Source organism: Macrosteles quadrilineatus, unplaced genomic scaffold (genome assembly GCF_028750875.1).
Source record: "Macrosteles quadrilineatus isolate MER2022 unplaced genomic scaffold, UCM_ALF_1.0 Scaffold_8__2_contigs__length_117827958, whole genome shotgun sequence".
Taxonomy (NCBI): Eukaryota; Metazoa; Arthropoda; class Insecta; order Hemiptera; family Cicadellidae; genus Macrosteles; species Macrosteles quadrilineatus.
The window spans coordinates 100581447-100598379 of NW_026542601.1; the positions used below are offsets into that span (position 1 = coordinate 100581447).

At 31.2% G+C, this 16933-nt stretch overlaps 1 protein-coding gene across 1 annotated transcript; it reads right to left on the minus strand.

Moving 5' to 3' along the window:
• Positions 1–9842: 9842 nt before the first annotated feature.
• On the minus strand, positions 9843–14527 carry LOC128999853 (defense protein l(2)34Fc-like). The gene is made up of 4 exons (XM_054426568.1): positions 14405–14527; positions 11710–12029; positions 10919–11010; positions 9843–10037 (listed from the first exon to the last, which is right to left on the minus strand). Exons 1-4 carry the CDS (start codon positions 14424–14426, stop codon positions 9959–9961), a joined length of 513 nt encoding a protein of 170 aa, XP_054282543.1. The 5' UTR covers positions 14427–14527; the 3' UTR covers positions 9843–9958.
• Between the last annotated feature and the right edge of the window lie 2406 nt (positions 14528–16933).

Consider the following 16933-nt stretch of genomic DNA (forward strand, 5'->3'; position numbering starts at 1 on the left):
CAAAAAAGGTAAACTAGGACTTGAGAAAGCTACAACCAAACGGGTATTTTTCACTTTGTGTACGTATCACATTGGAGGGATTATTCCCACGATCTGCTACACATGTTAGAAATGAGGACTTGGGTGGCGTGAGGACCTAACGCAAGCGAGACTAGGGAAGTGTGGTGGGGGGAGTACCTAACGTCGGCATGAAGGAACGTTAAGTACTCACCGCAGGTCCTCACTATCGAGCACTTATCGTCGTCCTCATGCTAGAATGAGGACTTAACGTCGGCTCAGTCAAACTATATATATATATAAATATATATATATATATATATATGAATTTGAACGGATGGTGTTTTTGGCCTCTAGGGACCTCAAAACGAAAAAAAAATCGGTTCCGCGTCCAGGTCTTACCATGAGTACTACGGTAATAGCTTATTCCCTATATGGGAAATTCGCTAAAAGGATAATTAAAGCATTATTACGACTCATAAGAGTTTGTTTAATATCAAACGGTAAAATAAAAATAAAAATAAACTACGATGAAACATGTTTTTTTTAAGTAGGCCACATTGCTATGGGTAAATTTATTTTTTTTTACGTAGGCTATTATGATACAGTATTGGTATTATACGTGAAGTTATTGTGTCACTCATAACTTTACTTATTCTTATTAGCAATACATCAACACATCTCCACACAAAACTTACTATAATGAAACTTATAATAAAAGAAAACCTAGTTATTTTATTTATTTAGTTTTTATCATAAAACCCCTTCAGAGTGTTTTAATTATAATCTAGTGATTTCCACTTGTGAAAAACATGTAAGAAATGAACTATATGCGTGAACAGAAAACTTAAAAAGTAATAATAGGCCTATTATTATATAGTCACGGCTACTGTAAGAACAAATTTATAGCATATTTGACCAGTGTTGGATGTTTTGATATCCCTTATTGTGATTAGGTTTGTACAGGAAATGTGAAAAAAATACAATTATTTAAGCTGCTATGCCAATCAGTGGGCCATATCAGAAATAATTTAATTAATTTTGGAACTTATAAAGAACGTTCAAGATATTTAACAAAATAAATGAAATCACTGAATGTATTAGTGTTGTTTAAATATTTAAAATGATGCGATAGAGTCAAACATGTGTATTTTATTATTTAAGAAATTTTTTTAAAGAATAAAAACATAGTCCAAAATCTACCTTCAATTGATATCTCATTCTTGTCCTTAGAAAAAAATGTCAAAATGCATATTAATTTATTACAAAAATATAAGTGTGATAAAAAAATGTATACCCATCTTAAACCTAAAACTATGCTAAAACGATTTAAAAAGAATAAATATTTCTATTTTATATATTATTACAAAAAACAACTCTTTATGGGTTCCTATCCTATTTTATGAATACTTTGTTGCTGATAGCCATGATTTTAAGCATTGTGATGATTGAGGAATGTAAACAGTCAGTTAAAATTGATCAAAATAAAATTGAATACAATGATAGTGTTGTTCTTAACTTAAAAACATAAAAATTCATTGAGATTCTAAGAAATAAATAGTTATTGGTTAAAATAAACAAGGAAATACATACAGTCAAATGCAAGGAACAACCCAATAGTTACTTTATGGATAGTTAGTTATTTTGAATCAACATTATTATACTGTATATGAACAGAAGACATTGAATTAAATCATGATTATTTAAGAACAATATTATTGTAAGAAGAGGTTTCTACTTTTAAATACGTAACAGATAAACAAATATGAAACATTATCCTCAGAATTTACGCTTTAGTTCCAGTAATATTTTACAAATAAAATCTAAATAAAGAAGTAAATATATCAAAATTTCATTTTCTATGAAATGTACATTTAGTTTCGGTAAGAAATGCTGGAATAATAATGAAAATACTTTAAAGGGTATCTTACTGATGTAAGAGGCATTACTTAAAAGCTTTCTTCTGGCAACGTTGCTGCGTCATTGAGTCAAATTAGGATTAGAACGATAATATTTTCTCTGCCTTAAAAAGTTACTTTTTACAAATCTCTCTCATTTCATATTTGCATCTGATATTTTAAATAGTTTTGGACAATAGTTTAACCTGGCTGTGGAGATTGACCTCAACAGTGAGAGGGGAGGGAGGTATTCTCATGTCTTATGAGTTTTAGCGTAGTGAGCTCTACAATACAGAGAAAGATTTCCTATATTTGTCGAGTTAATAATTGTTTCCCTTTTCCTATACCTATGTTTGGAGACATATAGTTTATTTTTTTTGATGGGGCTTTACAACATTATCTCTACTTTATCCCACAGCAAAAACTATAGTGATTAGCAGTATTTGAACCTCAACAAGTGGTTCAATATCTAGCCACTTAGGTCAAGTCATGTACAATTTCATGCTCCAATCATCAGACGATTTGCCCAAGTATGAAACATATTGTAATTTCGAGTGTAATACCAGAGGGGGTGGAACTAAAAGAAATATAAAGAATTATTGGCATGGCCAAAATTCGTATGCTTAACAAATAAAATAGTATCCAATAATTAATTCAGACTATCTAGAGGTCAATCCGTCATAAAACCTCTTAGGCTTGATTGTGCCCAATTAGGATTAATTAAAACAAATTATTCTAATGAAATTCTGTATAATGTATAACATGTGCCCCTGCAACATGACTGAATTTGGCTACAGTGTATAATTATGTTCTACATTAAATTTACGTTGCAGTTGGATTGTATGCGTTTAATCTTTTTTAGAAATTTAAAAACATTAGGAACTAAATAAAGACATGAAACTACGCGGTTTTCATAAAGGAACATCCTAGCTCCATTAAAAACGTTTTTACATCAAAAAATTTCCTATGAATAAATTTTATCAATGACAATTAATTATTATAACTCCTAATAATGATTTAACTGAAAAATATCAATTCACTTAAAAAATCAATCAGTTTATGATTGTTGTAAAGTAAGATTACTAACAGTTAGGCTGAGAAGTGTCTGACTTGAAACGCGAAATCATTTGTCTCAAGCAGCTTCCTCACTGAACAACATGACAAGTTGAGATAAATGCAGCTCACGAGCCAACAACAGAGATCTTTGACTTAGTCTTTGTTCGAAAAGAAGTATAAGATTCATGGATTCATATCTAGACCAGTTTAATTAAGATTATGTTGCCGAATTCCTTATATAAACACAAATATGACAGACAATTTGATTACTAAACGGCAATATAGACAAATACCCCAATATATTTGATTTTATATTGTTATCATTTAAATTAACATACAACACTCTGGCGAGTCGGTGGCTCAGTCGGTAGCGTCGCGGAATTCGGGCCCAAGGCAGAAGTGTCGTGGGTTCGGATCCTTGTCACTGCCACTAACTTTTATCAGTACAGTTCACCTTTGTACTGTACCGGCTCACCCCTTGCTTTGCTGGATACGTTCCACGCACAGATCTGTAGTCTATGTGGACGGGCAAATGCAAGGTTAAAAGAGGCCGCCAACCAAAAAAAAAAAAAAAAAACAAAACAAAAAACAAAAAAAAACAAGGGTTTCATAGCATACATAAAACTGCGACGTTTATTAAACTGTACTGAAACGATAGAAGACTTGGTAAGCTGAAGATATTTATTGCTCTATCTAGCTTTCATTGTCGCCAATTCTCCGGCAGATCTCTTAAGTTTGCACATAATGTTACCAAGTGGAGCTTTGTTGAGAAAGATGGCCTGCATTTATCTTCTCCTACTGAAAGGTTCAAACGGTATATTGAGGTGGAAAATTGTAAAATACGTGATTTAAGCTTCCCCAAGTGTCTTAGTAAATTCAGTTTGTTTGTGTTAAATCTAAGCTCTTTAGTGACAGTGATGTGAAATTTTTAAAGTTGAATATTTGAACACAAAAAATATAATTTCAAAAAACATAAAAACATTGTATTTTTTATTTCACTTTATTTAGACAACTAAGAACAACGATTTACTGTGGTTTGTTTTTATCAACGAACTATTTTGGGTTTTTCTTATTAAGTGAAATAAGGACAGTTTAAAAAGTTGTGTAAATATTCTCTATGTTTACCTAATACTTATTTAAACTTTATTTTTATCCGTTATTAGCAAGGACACAATGCTAATTTAAAGGGAGAAAATACAAATCAATTATTAAAACCATTTGCTGAAAAATTCTCACGATAGAAAATTGCTATGCATACACCCAGTTATTTATTTTTTGAGATTTATTTGTGCTGTGGTGTAAAGTAAGATAAGATTTTTTACATACTCACCAGGTTATCTAGTAAAAAGTATATAAATTAATATTGCATGTTCTACTGCTGATTGCACACAAGCCATAGACTATTGTTAGGTAACAGGTAATGTAATCAACTGAACTTTGTACTCTATAGCACTTCCTTTGTATTGGATGTGCACACATAGCATACATGATACACGGTTACACTGCATATACAACACCAGAGGAAATAGAGTGGCAATAATTCAATAGCTCCCTTGTCTTGGTTTGCATTGCAATGTCTGAAGCATTTGTGTTCTAATGTATGTTTATTAATTAAAGGTCTGTTCGTAGTACCACACACAGCTTATTGACAATTGAAACACAGCTAGCAAAAATAAGTCAAACGAAACAATACAGTCTCAAAAAAAGTTATGTACAAAATATATTTATATTCACGAATGATCGATGATATAGTGGTTAGTTTCCTGGACTTTGGTGGTAAAGAGACGGACTTAAACCCCATCATTTCATTACTATCATTATTGATTTAGTATTGAAGGACTTACTTTTTCCACGCCAGTGACAGTTATAAATGTTTTTTGTAAGAAACGGTCCAAACCCTGGTCTTATTAGTATTTAATATTGAGTTGTCATTAGAAACCATGATTAATTGATATCCTAAAGATAAATGATACAGATTCTGGCAACAATCACTTTTGTAATCGAACCAGTTTTAAGATTACTAGTCTCCCACAAGACCAGAGAAGCCTTGGACCGCTTTCCCCTAAAAACATTCAGCTTATAATGTTTTACGTAAAATGATTCTCCAAAATATTTAAAGCACTGTGTACTTTCAGTATAGCCCTAGTAGACTAAACTCCTTCAAGCTTGTAATGTCCAAATGTTACATCCTATTCAGTGTTAAATTGTAAAAGCAACGAATGACCAAATGGTAAAACAAGCTATTGGAAACATTCGTTTGAATAAGAAAAACTTGAACCTAAAGAGTTTCTACAACACTATATGTATTTCATATGAATATGAAAATCTGACATTTGAAAGTTTACAAACTTACTGAAAGATTGGTGTGATCAATCATAAACTTTAGATATTGCAGATAAACTTCTCATCTTGCTGTAGAATTCGTAGGTTGTTTGGATATGTGTTCTGATACAAGTAGGGGTGGGTGCTGTTGTCGACTTAATATATTTTTTATTTTATGGTACAATTTATGCTGTATGCTTTACTAATTTGTAATAATACCAGGGGGATAGCAATGGCCTGATAATATACAGATTGTCAAATATATCTAATAGATCGACAAAAAAAGATAGGTACCTGACATCCTGAAATATAACGATTTTTAGTTGTAAAACGTGGCAGAATAAGGGTACGCGCAATGAAGCTAGCCAGGTTGCACCTCATTGGGCCTTATTTCATAAATGAAAACCGTAGCTATTTCTCGATATTTTTTACTTAAGATCGTTTGATAGGGGATTTCGAATGATGAATGAAAATGTTCCTGACATGTTTTCATGAAATCACGAATTCTTTGCAATTAAAATGAAAAATGTATAGGACCACCATTTAGAAATTCTTTAATTGGACAAAGTAATTTTTTTAACATAACACATCAAACAATGTTTTTAACCAACATGAAACATTGTGTGTTTATGATTTTAGTTTCATAAAAATCAGTTTGAACAAATCGAAGATAAAAATGTTAGGGTAAAAAATACAAAATGGTACATTTCTGGATAACAACATTGTTTTGGAAAAAAAATACCACAGACCAAAAGAAAACCTTTAAGTTTATATTCTGATTTTTCACAACTATGACAAAATAGTAGGCCTTTTTAAATTGATGATCTGATAATCAAGTGTTTTTCTTAAAGAACTCACCAATTCGTAATTTTACAATGTGCAATCAGCCATTTGATTAAAATACAATAGGACAATAATATTTGTATACAATACATAGTATTCTCATTTAAATGGCTTGCATATACGTATTCGAATTCACAACTGCAAATTAAAGTGGAACCTAGAGGGCAAATAAGCAGATACTCTTTATACTACCAAATTATCCAAGGTTTGTGTGCATAATGGTCAAAACTTTGAGTAATGAAGAATCTGATAGAATTATCTATGGTTTATAAAGGTTTTTGCACCAATGGATCATCAACAATTTTTTTAAGTCTGACATGTTGTTAAGTTTTTTAAACATAATTACAGTATTGTTGAATCAATCAGGATAAGACATTTGTTTTATTTTGTTCCCACCTAATATTTCTCTATTACGATGCAATTTCTGCTTGTGCATGGGATCTTGTAATTTCATCAGAGCTATGGGACTCCATTTATTCTTATTGCCGGTTCTATGCGCAGTCATCGGTCGCACAAACCGATGCTAACCGTATAAACCTAGCTACAAACAAGATTATGTTGTATCACATTCGATGTCGCTACGAGTGCAATATACAATTTGGTTTCCCAACAATATTAACAATGAGTTTAAGCTACAATGTAAATAATAATAAATCATACAAACAGTAAAATACAAACTTAATTATTTTAAATATTTTGTATTGACACATAAATTCAAATAAAAAACGTTCGCTCTTAGATTTTTACCTGTTTAATACCTTATTTTTTACGTGTTTGTGTCCAAAAATATTGCCGTATTTTAAGTTTTTCTTACGAAAACGGTCCGAAAGCATGGCTTCTTTACTATATATAAGCTAAGGATAAATCATTAACCTCTTGTTGGATGGAATTCATTATAAGGCCAACGACAAACAGAATGGAGGTCCAGAATAATCGCCGTTTCCATCGAACCTGCGACCTTCTGATTCGAAGGCGAGCCCTATAACCTCTTGACATACAAAAATGTAACTTTTGTTTTAGATTGGTTTATTTTTGGTTCTGACCTTACAAAGAAACAAAGTCATACGAAAGTTTCAAAATCGTTGTTAATCTTAATTGAATGATTTATTGTATGTTTCAAACAAAACTATCGCACACTGTAGAGGTAAGCCTATTTCAAAGGCTAGTGCTTGAAATTACTTAGAATATCATTGGAATCAATGCAGTCCGGAATGGTTGTACAGAATGGGTTAATAAAGATTACCTGTTCGCTTAAAACGAACGAAATAGTTAATCATCGACAATTTAATTAAACATGTAAGTTCACAAAAAATAAATGTAACAGCGTTTTTTACATGAAAGTTGCTTCAGGGAGGCTAATGTTAAAACCTAAACCAAGACAGTAAAAACATATGGGATACTGACCGTTGGGGTATTTATTTGTTTATAAACCGTTAGTAAATTCTCACTGAAATGGCTGTGAGCACAAGTAAAAATGATAGAAAAACGTGTATAAACGAATTTGAATTTATATAATTTTCATAGAGAGCAATAAAATTATTTTATAGATTTTATAGCCTGGTGTATTCACAAGAACGGTATAATTATCTCCAGCGCTGTACATAATACAAATGAAACTAAAATGCGTATCTTGTACATTAAGACCAAAAGAGCAGTTTCCCCTGGAATTACTTTCCTAAGGAAGTCAGTAATGGGCAATACTTCACTGGGAGCGAACAACGGTCATAAATGTCAAGTTTTATTTACTTTAGTTGTTGTCCTACATGCGAATTGTATCGGCCAGTGGTTACGAGCTTTCTAAATCTTTTATCTAGTGAATTGGGTAAACAAACAAGTATTATTTCATTTAATATTTCTAGTACCATGGGACCAAGGCTTGCTCGTTGATGTTTAATTTGTTTAGAAGGTCAACAATCAAAATCATTAGTAAATTTATAATTTTAAAAAGAATTTGAATTTAGATCAAATTATTATAAATAGGCTTACTGTATAAAATATGTAATAAATCGAATTTTATGAATTTTTTACCATCATCCAGTATTGGTGCTATTTATACGTAACTGTCATAGTATATTCATAGTATTTACTCACATATTCATAATATTCCCATCTTAGGTAATTGTAAATGAACTCGTCACCAAGAAAATGTCATTCAAAGTAAAAAAAATACCAAAATTAAAATATCAGCCTTTAATGCAAAAAGACCTACATCATTTAAGGAATTCCTTCCAACAGTATTCACTGAATATTCAATACTGGCAGTAAAAAAATGCAAAACCTTTTAATTTACATTTTATGTCAGTAGACATAAAATTAAGTACATTAAATTATGTCAGTAGTAGCTTTCACAAAATTTATTTCATAATTATAAACGTTGCAGCAATGTCAAATAGTTCGATATAAAAAAAAATTAAATCAGTCTAGAAAAACTATAACAAGCTAAGTCTATAAAAAAATCCACACAATATTTTGTGTGGATAAAGCAACAGTTTAAGTTTTTTTACAAAAAAGTGTTGCAGGCTTCAAACTATCAAGATCAACAGAACTTGATACTTCTTGGGGATTTGTAAACAAACTAAAGGCTTCCTAAGAGAAGAACTTCACAAAAAGTAAAACCACCAACCTGACAATTCCGTTGGCTCGGATTACAAAACCAATAGATCAAAGGTGAAAAGGGTAAAGTGTTGGCTCTGCCTTTCTTTGCCAAAGTTGGCTCATTATTCTTCGTCAGCTACCTCCGAATTTTGTGTTTTGAAACTCATTTTATTTGCTTGAAAACAAATTTCAATTCGGTTGAATATTTTCGATAATACATTTTCTTTTCAGTGAAATTTCAAACTTATTTCATTTGTTTGTAGTGGAAGTGCCTTTAACGTTAATTTAAATACTAACTAAACAATAATATAATCTAGAAAGTGAACCTTTGGATCACTAGGTTCTTACGTTTTCTATTTTGTAATTATACAACTTCGTTTGAATTGTAAAACAAAATTATAAAGCGTGTTATTTCAAGAACGGATAAGGTTTCGCATAACGATGTTTATTGTTAACTCTTACTAATATATTTACTAACAGAGCAAAGGAGCTTATTTCAATAATATATTGTTTGAGTAAAACGGTTTCAAAATTGAAAACTGGCAATAATTTTGAAAATCAATTTACAATCAAACCATTGCTGATGCACGTTTAATATTACTATACTCATATTTTATGCCATCTTAAATTTTTACCATTTACGATAGTTTTTAATAGTGTATGAGCTCAAAACAAGGAAATAAAATTTCGTGTCAGCGATATTGCTTAAAAAATAAAAACATTGCCAGTCTAAACTTATGTTTGTTTCAAAATATACAATTTAAAACTGATAGTTTATTATTGTAGTCATATTTATTTTATATCAGTGTTTACATAGAAGTTGAAATACAATTTTTAAATGAAAGGAATTTCCAATTAATAACAGTCTTTGATGATCTATAACTTTACAAGTTAGTTTATGCCATTATAAAATGCATTCACGTTAAAAAGTACGTTATTAGTTTTATAAAACCTAAAAAAAAAACAGAAAAAGTAATAATCCTATTTCTATCACCCAATTTAAAGAAGAAAAATAACAAAGTAAAAATTAAATAGGCTTACAATCTGCACAATTTATAAAAACCTACTCAACACGTAGTTTGGGAATATGTCAAGTAAACGAAATAAACAACTTTTATTCGGTTTGAATTATTATCTATATATTTACAGACTCGTATTTTTGGCTAGCAGTTGATATTATCACGTAAGACGCAATTGTTGTTCAATGAGGTAGTTCTTGACAGGGACAAACACTTAAAATATTACTTTTACCAGGGGTTGTATACTTGTAGTTCAGCTGCGAGTTGTCTTAGCCAATAAATGTCTTTGGTTTGAACAACCGTGGCTCTGGAACATAGATTTTAGTTAATGTTTGTATCTATTAGATGCTAAAACACTAATAATGTAAATGCAAATAGTCTAAGGTTACATAGGTATTCAAAACTGCATTCCAAATAAAACACGGATAATTGTAATATTATTTGTGTAATATCTGTGGTTGAAATAAATATTATAGTGATTTCTTAGGCTCACAATTAGTTCATTTTAACCAATATATGATTATTTTATAGGTTAAAATAATGTATACAATATTTAAAATACTGAAGTATAGACTACAAATTAAAATTTAATTCACAGTGATTTAAGGTTTGACGTGGTTCTTAGCTGACTAGCATAGCTGTAGGTTATTGAAATATGTATAACTAAGCACTCAAGCTTGCTAAATAAAAGGATTTGAAATATGCCTACACAAGATAGGTTTTGTACTATGTCCAGTGACTGTTGGGGCCAAGTAATATATATATATGTATTCGTTCTCTTTTGTTTTCAGCATTTTGTTGATATTATAGTATTTCATAATTTTTGGTCCAGGGTAGTGATGGTGCTCGCCTTTAAAGCTAGAGTGCGTTGATTATGTATCAAGCCCCTTTCTACATTGCCCCTGAGCCCTTGTGCTACTTATTTTTGGACTAAAAGTTGATGTTGCTTTATAACGAAAGGTCGTTTATATAATAACAAGACTAAAGGTTGGACCGTTCCCCTACAAAACCTAAAAAATAACACGGGTTGATATAAAATAGTACAGGATTGAATACGTAAGCAATAATGAACACAATAATACGACAAAGATCAGTCCAAACATTATATCAGCTTTGATGGATTGTGTCTAAGTAGGATCAACATCCGTCGATGCCAGGGAGTGTTTAGAATGCTTTGTTCTCACTTACATTAGTCTTACAGTTCCATTGTAGTCATAGTCAGGCATCCAACGCATGCGGGCCTCTCTCTTGGGGTCCTGATTGAATTCCGTTGCTGTGTTCTGACAACATACAAATACATTATAGACTACAGGTGTCAGTGGAAAACGAGCTATCATTTCATATCCTGTTAGTTTACAATCGAGATGTAGATAAAGAAATCGTTATACCTTAAGATTATCAGTGAATGGAAAGGAAAAACCTTAAACAAAATGATGATAATAAGTATTATAGTTTATAACATGACTTAATTTATCTTAATAAACACTTTATGGCTTTTAGTGAAGGTTGCTCTCTTTGCAGAGGCATATTATGTTTTATTGCATCGTATTGATGGAATTTACTCTCATGCCTTCAGGACATAAATCTCAATATACATCCACTAGATCAGTTGAATTATTTAAACTTGCCAGCCTACCTCAAAACCTCTTAGCTCAAATGCATATTATTTAAAACATATGTTTAGAAATATTGGTATAGAGCCTCTTCTCATATAATGTAAACAAATCATTTTGTAACCTAAGCCGTGGAAGGTTATAGGATGTGAGTGATTCATGTATGAAAGAAAGTAATCAAGAGATTAAAAGTGATAAAACAAAACACTACAAGCAGCCGTATTTATACAACCCAATATAATCTGATTTATCTTTACACCTCACCCAATCATCCTTAATACATTCAATTTCAACATGTAGCTCACCAAATTTGTACTACGCTTTTTTATCTAATATTTCTATATCTGTTATATCCTACATCATTACCTCTGGTCGATGGAAGCAGTTATACAACGTGATATCAGCGTCCCCAGTATCCACAAACTGTCCCACAGGAACTCCTAGCACGGTGTCCCTCGCCTGGACCAGGAACCTCTCGAACTCCACCCGGGGGTCCTGTGTACGGATGGTGAGGATGATGGAGTCCTGATTGTGGATGACTCCTGTCTTACTCACGTTCAGGACATAAGGGAAGGGTGTTGTCTGGGGGAGGGCGGAGTCGAAAGGGTCAAGAGTAATACAGGTGCTGTAGTCTAGGTCCAGGACATCGCTGACTACACTCACTGCAGCTGCGGCCAGCAGCAACCCTGTCACACCAATTAACAAAAATCTCAGAAAAGTAGAAATAAGAGTGTGGCCCATAAACCAAATTATTAGAAAATATATATAATCCAAACTAAATTACTAGACTATCCACAAGTCAACACTTTGGGAGATATATTGATGATATGAAGTACATTCATATCAAAAATGAGATTAGTTAAACAGAAAAATACATAATTTTATGAAAACTAATATACTATTACATAGTTTTTTAGTTTTATTACATGATATGTTTTTTGCTTGGTCGTTGAATATGATAACCATACTTGGTGGGTTACTAATAATTGGAAGAATATTGGGGTTTTTTGTACAATTGATTTTTTTTGTAAGAAAACTATCCAAACTCGAGTCTTGTAACCATTTAACGTCAACCTTATTCATATCATTATTCGTTATTTATGGCTCAATAATCAATACTTTCTGGGGTCCATGATTGATATCGCTAGAGATGTTAACTGAAAAATTCAAATTTACTGGTTGGCACTGTAACCACCCTCATATCCAGAAAAAAATGTAAGTGGTTATACTTAAAATAGTCTGATATGTTAAGTATAAGTATCTCACTAAACAATTATAAACAACATTTAAGTAATTTCCGAGAAGTAGACTACAATAGTAAACTTAAAGAGAACTTGCGCTAATTTATTCAACAAAGATTTTAGTTTACCTTAAACAAACAAAATATTTATACAATCTGTATCTTGATCAGTTTAGATCATCTTAAGCTCTATTAGCTTACGATTGTCTCTAACTCAATCACTTTAGGGTAATCTGTAACACTAGACCTTGTGTAACCCGATCAGCTGTAGATTATCTGGAGCTCAATAATTAGCTAGGAATAATCTGCAACTACATAGATTTATTTTATACCAACTCCTAATCGATGTTTTTGGATTATCTGCCACATATAAGCTTGCATCAACATGTTGATTACCTTTAGATAATCTGAAAGTTGAATTATTTTATCTAAAACCACCACGCAATGAGTTTTTAGATCAATATCACCAACATTACTGTTAGATAACCTAACAATCGATAAGTTTGTAATGAAATACAAGTACAGCGAAGTTAGATAAACTTTACTCATCTTGAATCAACTACCACTTGGTAAACTTAGGATAATATCTAATTTGATCATATGCGACGAACCCAGGAGTATTGTTGCATAAAGTTTCACATGTCTCTCCGCTTATTATACTATGCTATCTAATCCCTTCAATACTTTGGATTTATGTAGCGACTTTGCTCTGACTACGGTAATAATATCAGGAGTATCTAATTAATTTAACGTGTTAGTTACTTAGTTAACAATTCATTTATTCATACGGTAAACACCGTTTTTACAATCAATAATACATGAGTGGCAAGTTACTAGATAAATATTTATAAATACATATAAGCCAGATTCAGATTCATCTTGCTAGATAAAAAAATTTAATAAAAAGATTGGTAACATGAAAAATGACATAAACAGGATTGTACCAAAAATGCGTTGACAAAGATTGGATCCATACTTATTACAAATTCTAGTTAACATGCATAAACATTTCTAGAATAATAACGATAACCAAATCAAGATAACAATCAATAAATATTTTAATATAATAACAATAACAAGCAAAAATATAAATATATTTAACAGACAAGACAAAAAAAAACAAAAAAATGACAATAATATAATAACGGTGACGTAAACTGAGTGGAAAATGTTAACATTGCAATCAATATTTATGGGAAAGTGTAAACAAACAAGGCAGCAAATTCCAGACAGTGACCTCAGGACACATTCTCATCAACCTCATACAAATAACAGCTTAAACTAGGATATTTTAATGACTTTTAGTTTGCAGGTGAACATATCAACATGTTGGCATGCTTGATTTCCAAGTCTGTGGAGCCGTGGAATTGTACTGTGGAAGGCGTAGTTTGTAGAAAAAGAAGCTTTGTTGAAGAGTTGAATATGCCTGAAGTACATGCATATTCAGCTAAAAATATATTATGGTTCTAATAAGGTGCAATTGAACAATAATCGACAAAAAGCCTGGCTTAACTAAAATTAGACTGGGGACTTTTAAGGAAGGTAAAAAAACTACATAGAAAATACGATTAATTATGTAATAAAATGAGTAATTATAACGATAAACATAAATATAAAATACTGTGTTCCTGAGCTTATTAACGTGAGTATGATATGATTATTATTACATCACTACTTTTATTTGAGGAGAAATCAAATTTTTATTTTCTTTTCATCAAAGTAAAATATGTAGTTTTATATATCTATGAAGAGAAAATTCATCTACTTTAGGCTAATGTTCTAATTGGTATTTACTTGTATCTAATGGATTTACATAAATACCTGGTGCTAAGGTTGGTTTCATGCTAGCGGAACCATTGTATATCAGAGCTACTGATGTCTTCACCCTGTCACATGTTAAAGTTGATAACAGATCTTATCACTAACTATTAACGTCATTGTCAGCTCCCAACTGTTCAATTACACAAAACGTTTACTAATTTGTCCATGTATTACTCATTTAAAATTATAGAAATAATAGTTTATAATTATAAGTATTACGTGTGTTTGTATTAATTTACTAATCCTTTACTTAATGCAATAATAACAGATTTATTGTATCACTCAAACTTTGGCTAGGTTGTAGGCTATACGGTAAATAATCCGATATTTGTTTATAGATCTATTCATACAAATCGATTACAAATAGAAAATCATTATGAATGTGCTAATAATATACACGACAATAATAGACACAGATTAAAGGTCGATTCACACATATCAGTCCAGTCACAGTTCCCTTAGAGTCCAGTCACAGTTGCATCCGCAATTTCTCAGTCAAACTGTCAGTCATTTGGTTTCAGTCACTCTTCCGTCACTTTATTTACAGTGTTGTTGCAGTACAAAATGTTCAATTAAAACCTAATATTTTATAAAATTTTCATCGTACGTCTTCTTGATTGTTACACACATTACTTAACATATAAACTCGACGATTTTAAATAAAAAAGTACAACTTTCTAACCTCAAACACATCCGTCAGGCATCAAAATAATTCAAAAATATCGGTGAAAAGAAATATGAAATTGACTGACGGACGCCGGCAGAGCGACTGACGGAACTGCGGCGGGTCAGTGTTGATAGCGTAATAGAAAATCCATTAAAGAATATTTTTGTTAACTGAGATGTTCCTGAAGTGAATAGACTGTGACGTGCCGTAACTGATGTGTGTGAATCGAACTTAATAGTGACTTTTGGCACAAATTTTATTGTTAGATAAACCTTAAACTAGTTCATGTTTGTTTTTTTTTAGTTCAGCATTATAGAAAATTATCTTAAAGGCAAATAAGTCATAGCAGTATTCATGAAATGTAAAATAACCGTAGCATTTCATTATTCTGTGGCGTGTAGAAAATTATTATTCCTTACTAACAAAAATAATTCAATAAATAAAAAAAAAAATAACTGAATGGGAAAGAACTCAGGCAAACGCTTTCTCATTAAAACGAATTTCATTTTTGTTCAAAGGCGTTAAAGCGTAAATTTGAGTTTGTATATGAATAAAACATAATTTAAACACCTTATTTTGTATTACAAAATTATTTATAGTATATGCAAATAAAGTACAAATTATAAAAAATGAAAGTCCTAAAGTGTAAATATTTTTTTATCTTCTACGTTAATCATGTAGTTGTGTTTGATTTAGTGTTACAAAAGTTTAAAGAGTTACGTCAAACAAGACTGCCAATAGATGGACAATCTAACGCATTTAAGGAGAGTAAATATCGCCCCGACCGTTTGCTGTGATTCAATCTAACATAATAATAATAATAAAAACAGTATTTACGGTCAAACAGTCTTTATTTACGTGTCCATATTTCTAATTTTTTAGCTTCGTAGTTGTACTTCAATACGACATAAAACAAGTCTTAAAAGAAAACTTATCAAAAGATATAACTTTTATAGCTTCAATTGGTCTCTCCGCTATATCAAAAGCTTTACAATTACACATCAATTGTAACATCGGTTTAGTAGGAGGACTGAAAATGGGATGTTAAAGAGTAAAATCCTTATTATATTGAGTAGTATGGATATAATATTGGCTAGGGGTCCCGTGCGCATCCCAAAAGAAACGGTGTCCTTATAAACGTACCAATTGTGGCACAACAGAACGGGTAAAATGTTAGCTTGAATAATGATAAAAATATTCAAAGTAAATGATTTATTTAATTAGTTTTAATCGGCATAAAACTATGCCATGCCAATATTAATGTAATATCAGAAGCCCGAATTTTTAAGAAGTGGATTAAGATCAAATAATTGCAATCACAAAACAGATCCATGTTAATTGAAGTCTCTGAAATATAAAAAGGAAATAAAGGAGAGCCAATTTTAAACTTAAATTATTTTATTTGTACCAAATATAAAACATGTGATAAATCGATCAAAGGTCAGGAAAGACTAAGCACTAAAGTAAATTAATCACATTTTACTCAGCATCCATCCTCCAATAGATCAACATCTTTGAAGATATCTCAATCTTAAATATTGGTTAAGTAGGGCGGGCGAAAAATGGATGCTACAGAAAAACCCCTTTGATGTTACCGATGTTTAGCTAAATGTCTGTGTGAAATGTTTTGTGGCTAAAAAAATATGAGAAGATTCATTTAAAAGTTCAAAGAGTGTAAAAAGTTATTAAATTATTATTGAAACTGAATCCAACCAACTTACGGAGGATGTAAAATAGAGAACAGAATTGCTTTTATCACATTTATATTACAAGTGTTCAACACCATTGTGTTATTTGAAAAAACATTATTCTCTGGGGGAAGTGTGGTGTAAAAAGTAACCTATGTTTGGCGGTGAGTTGGC

What these genes read in the sequence shown, in the direction of transcription:
- LOC128999853 (XM_054426568.1), bottom strand. Translation starts at nt 14,426, where the DNA reads ATGAAACCAACCTTAGCACCAG. An exon ending in GAAACCAACCTTAGCACCAG is followed by an intron (nt 12,030 to 14,404) that starts GTATTTATGTAA and finishes TTGGTGTGACAG; the next exon opens with GGTTGCTGCTGGCCGCAGCT. An exon ending in ACTGCTTCCATCGACCAGAG is followed by an intron (nt 11,011 to 11,709) that starts GTAATGATGTAG and finishes GTATGTTGTCAG; the next exon opens with AACACAGCAACGGAATTCAA.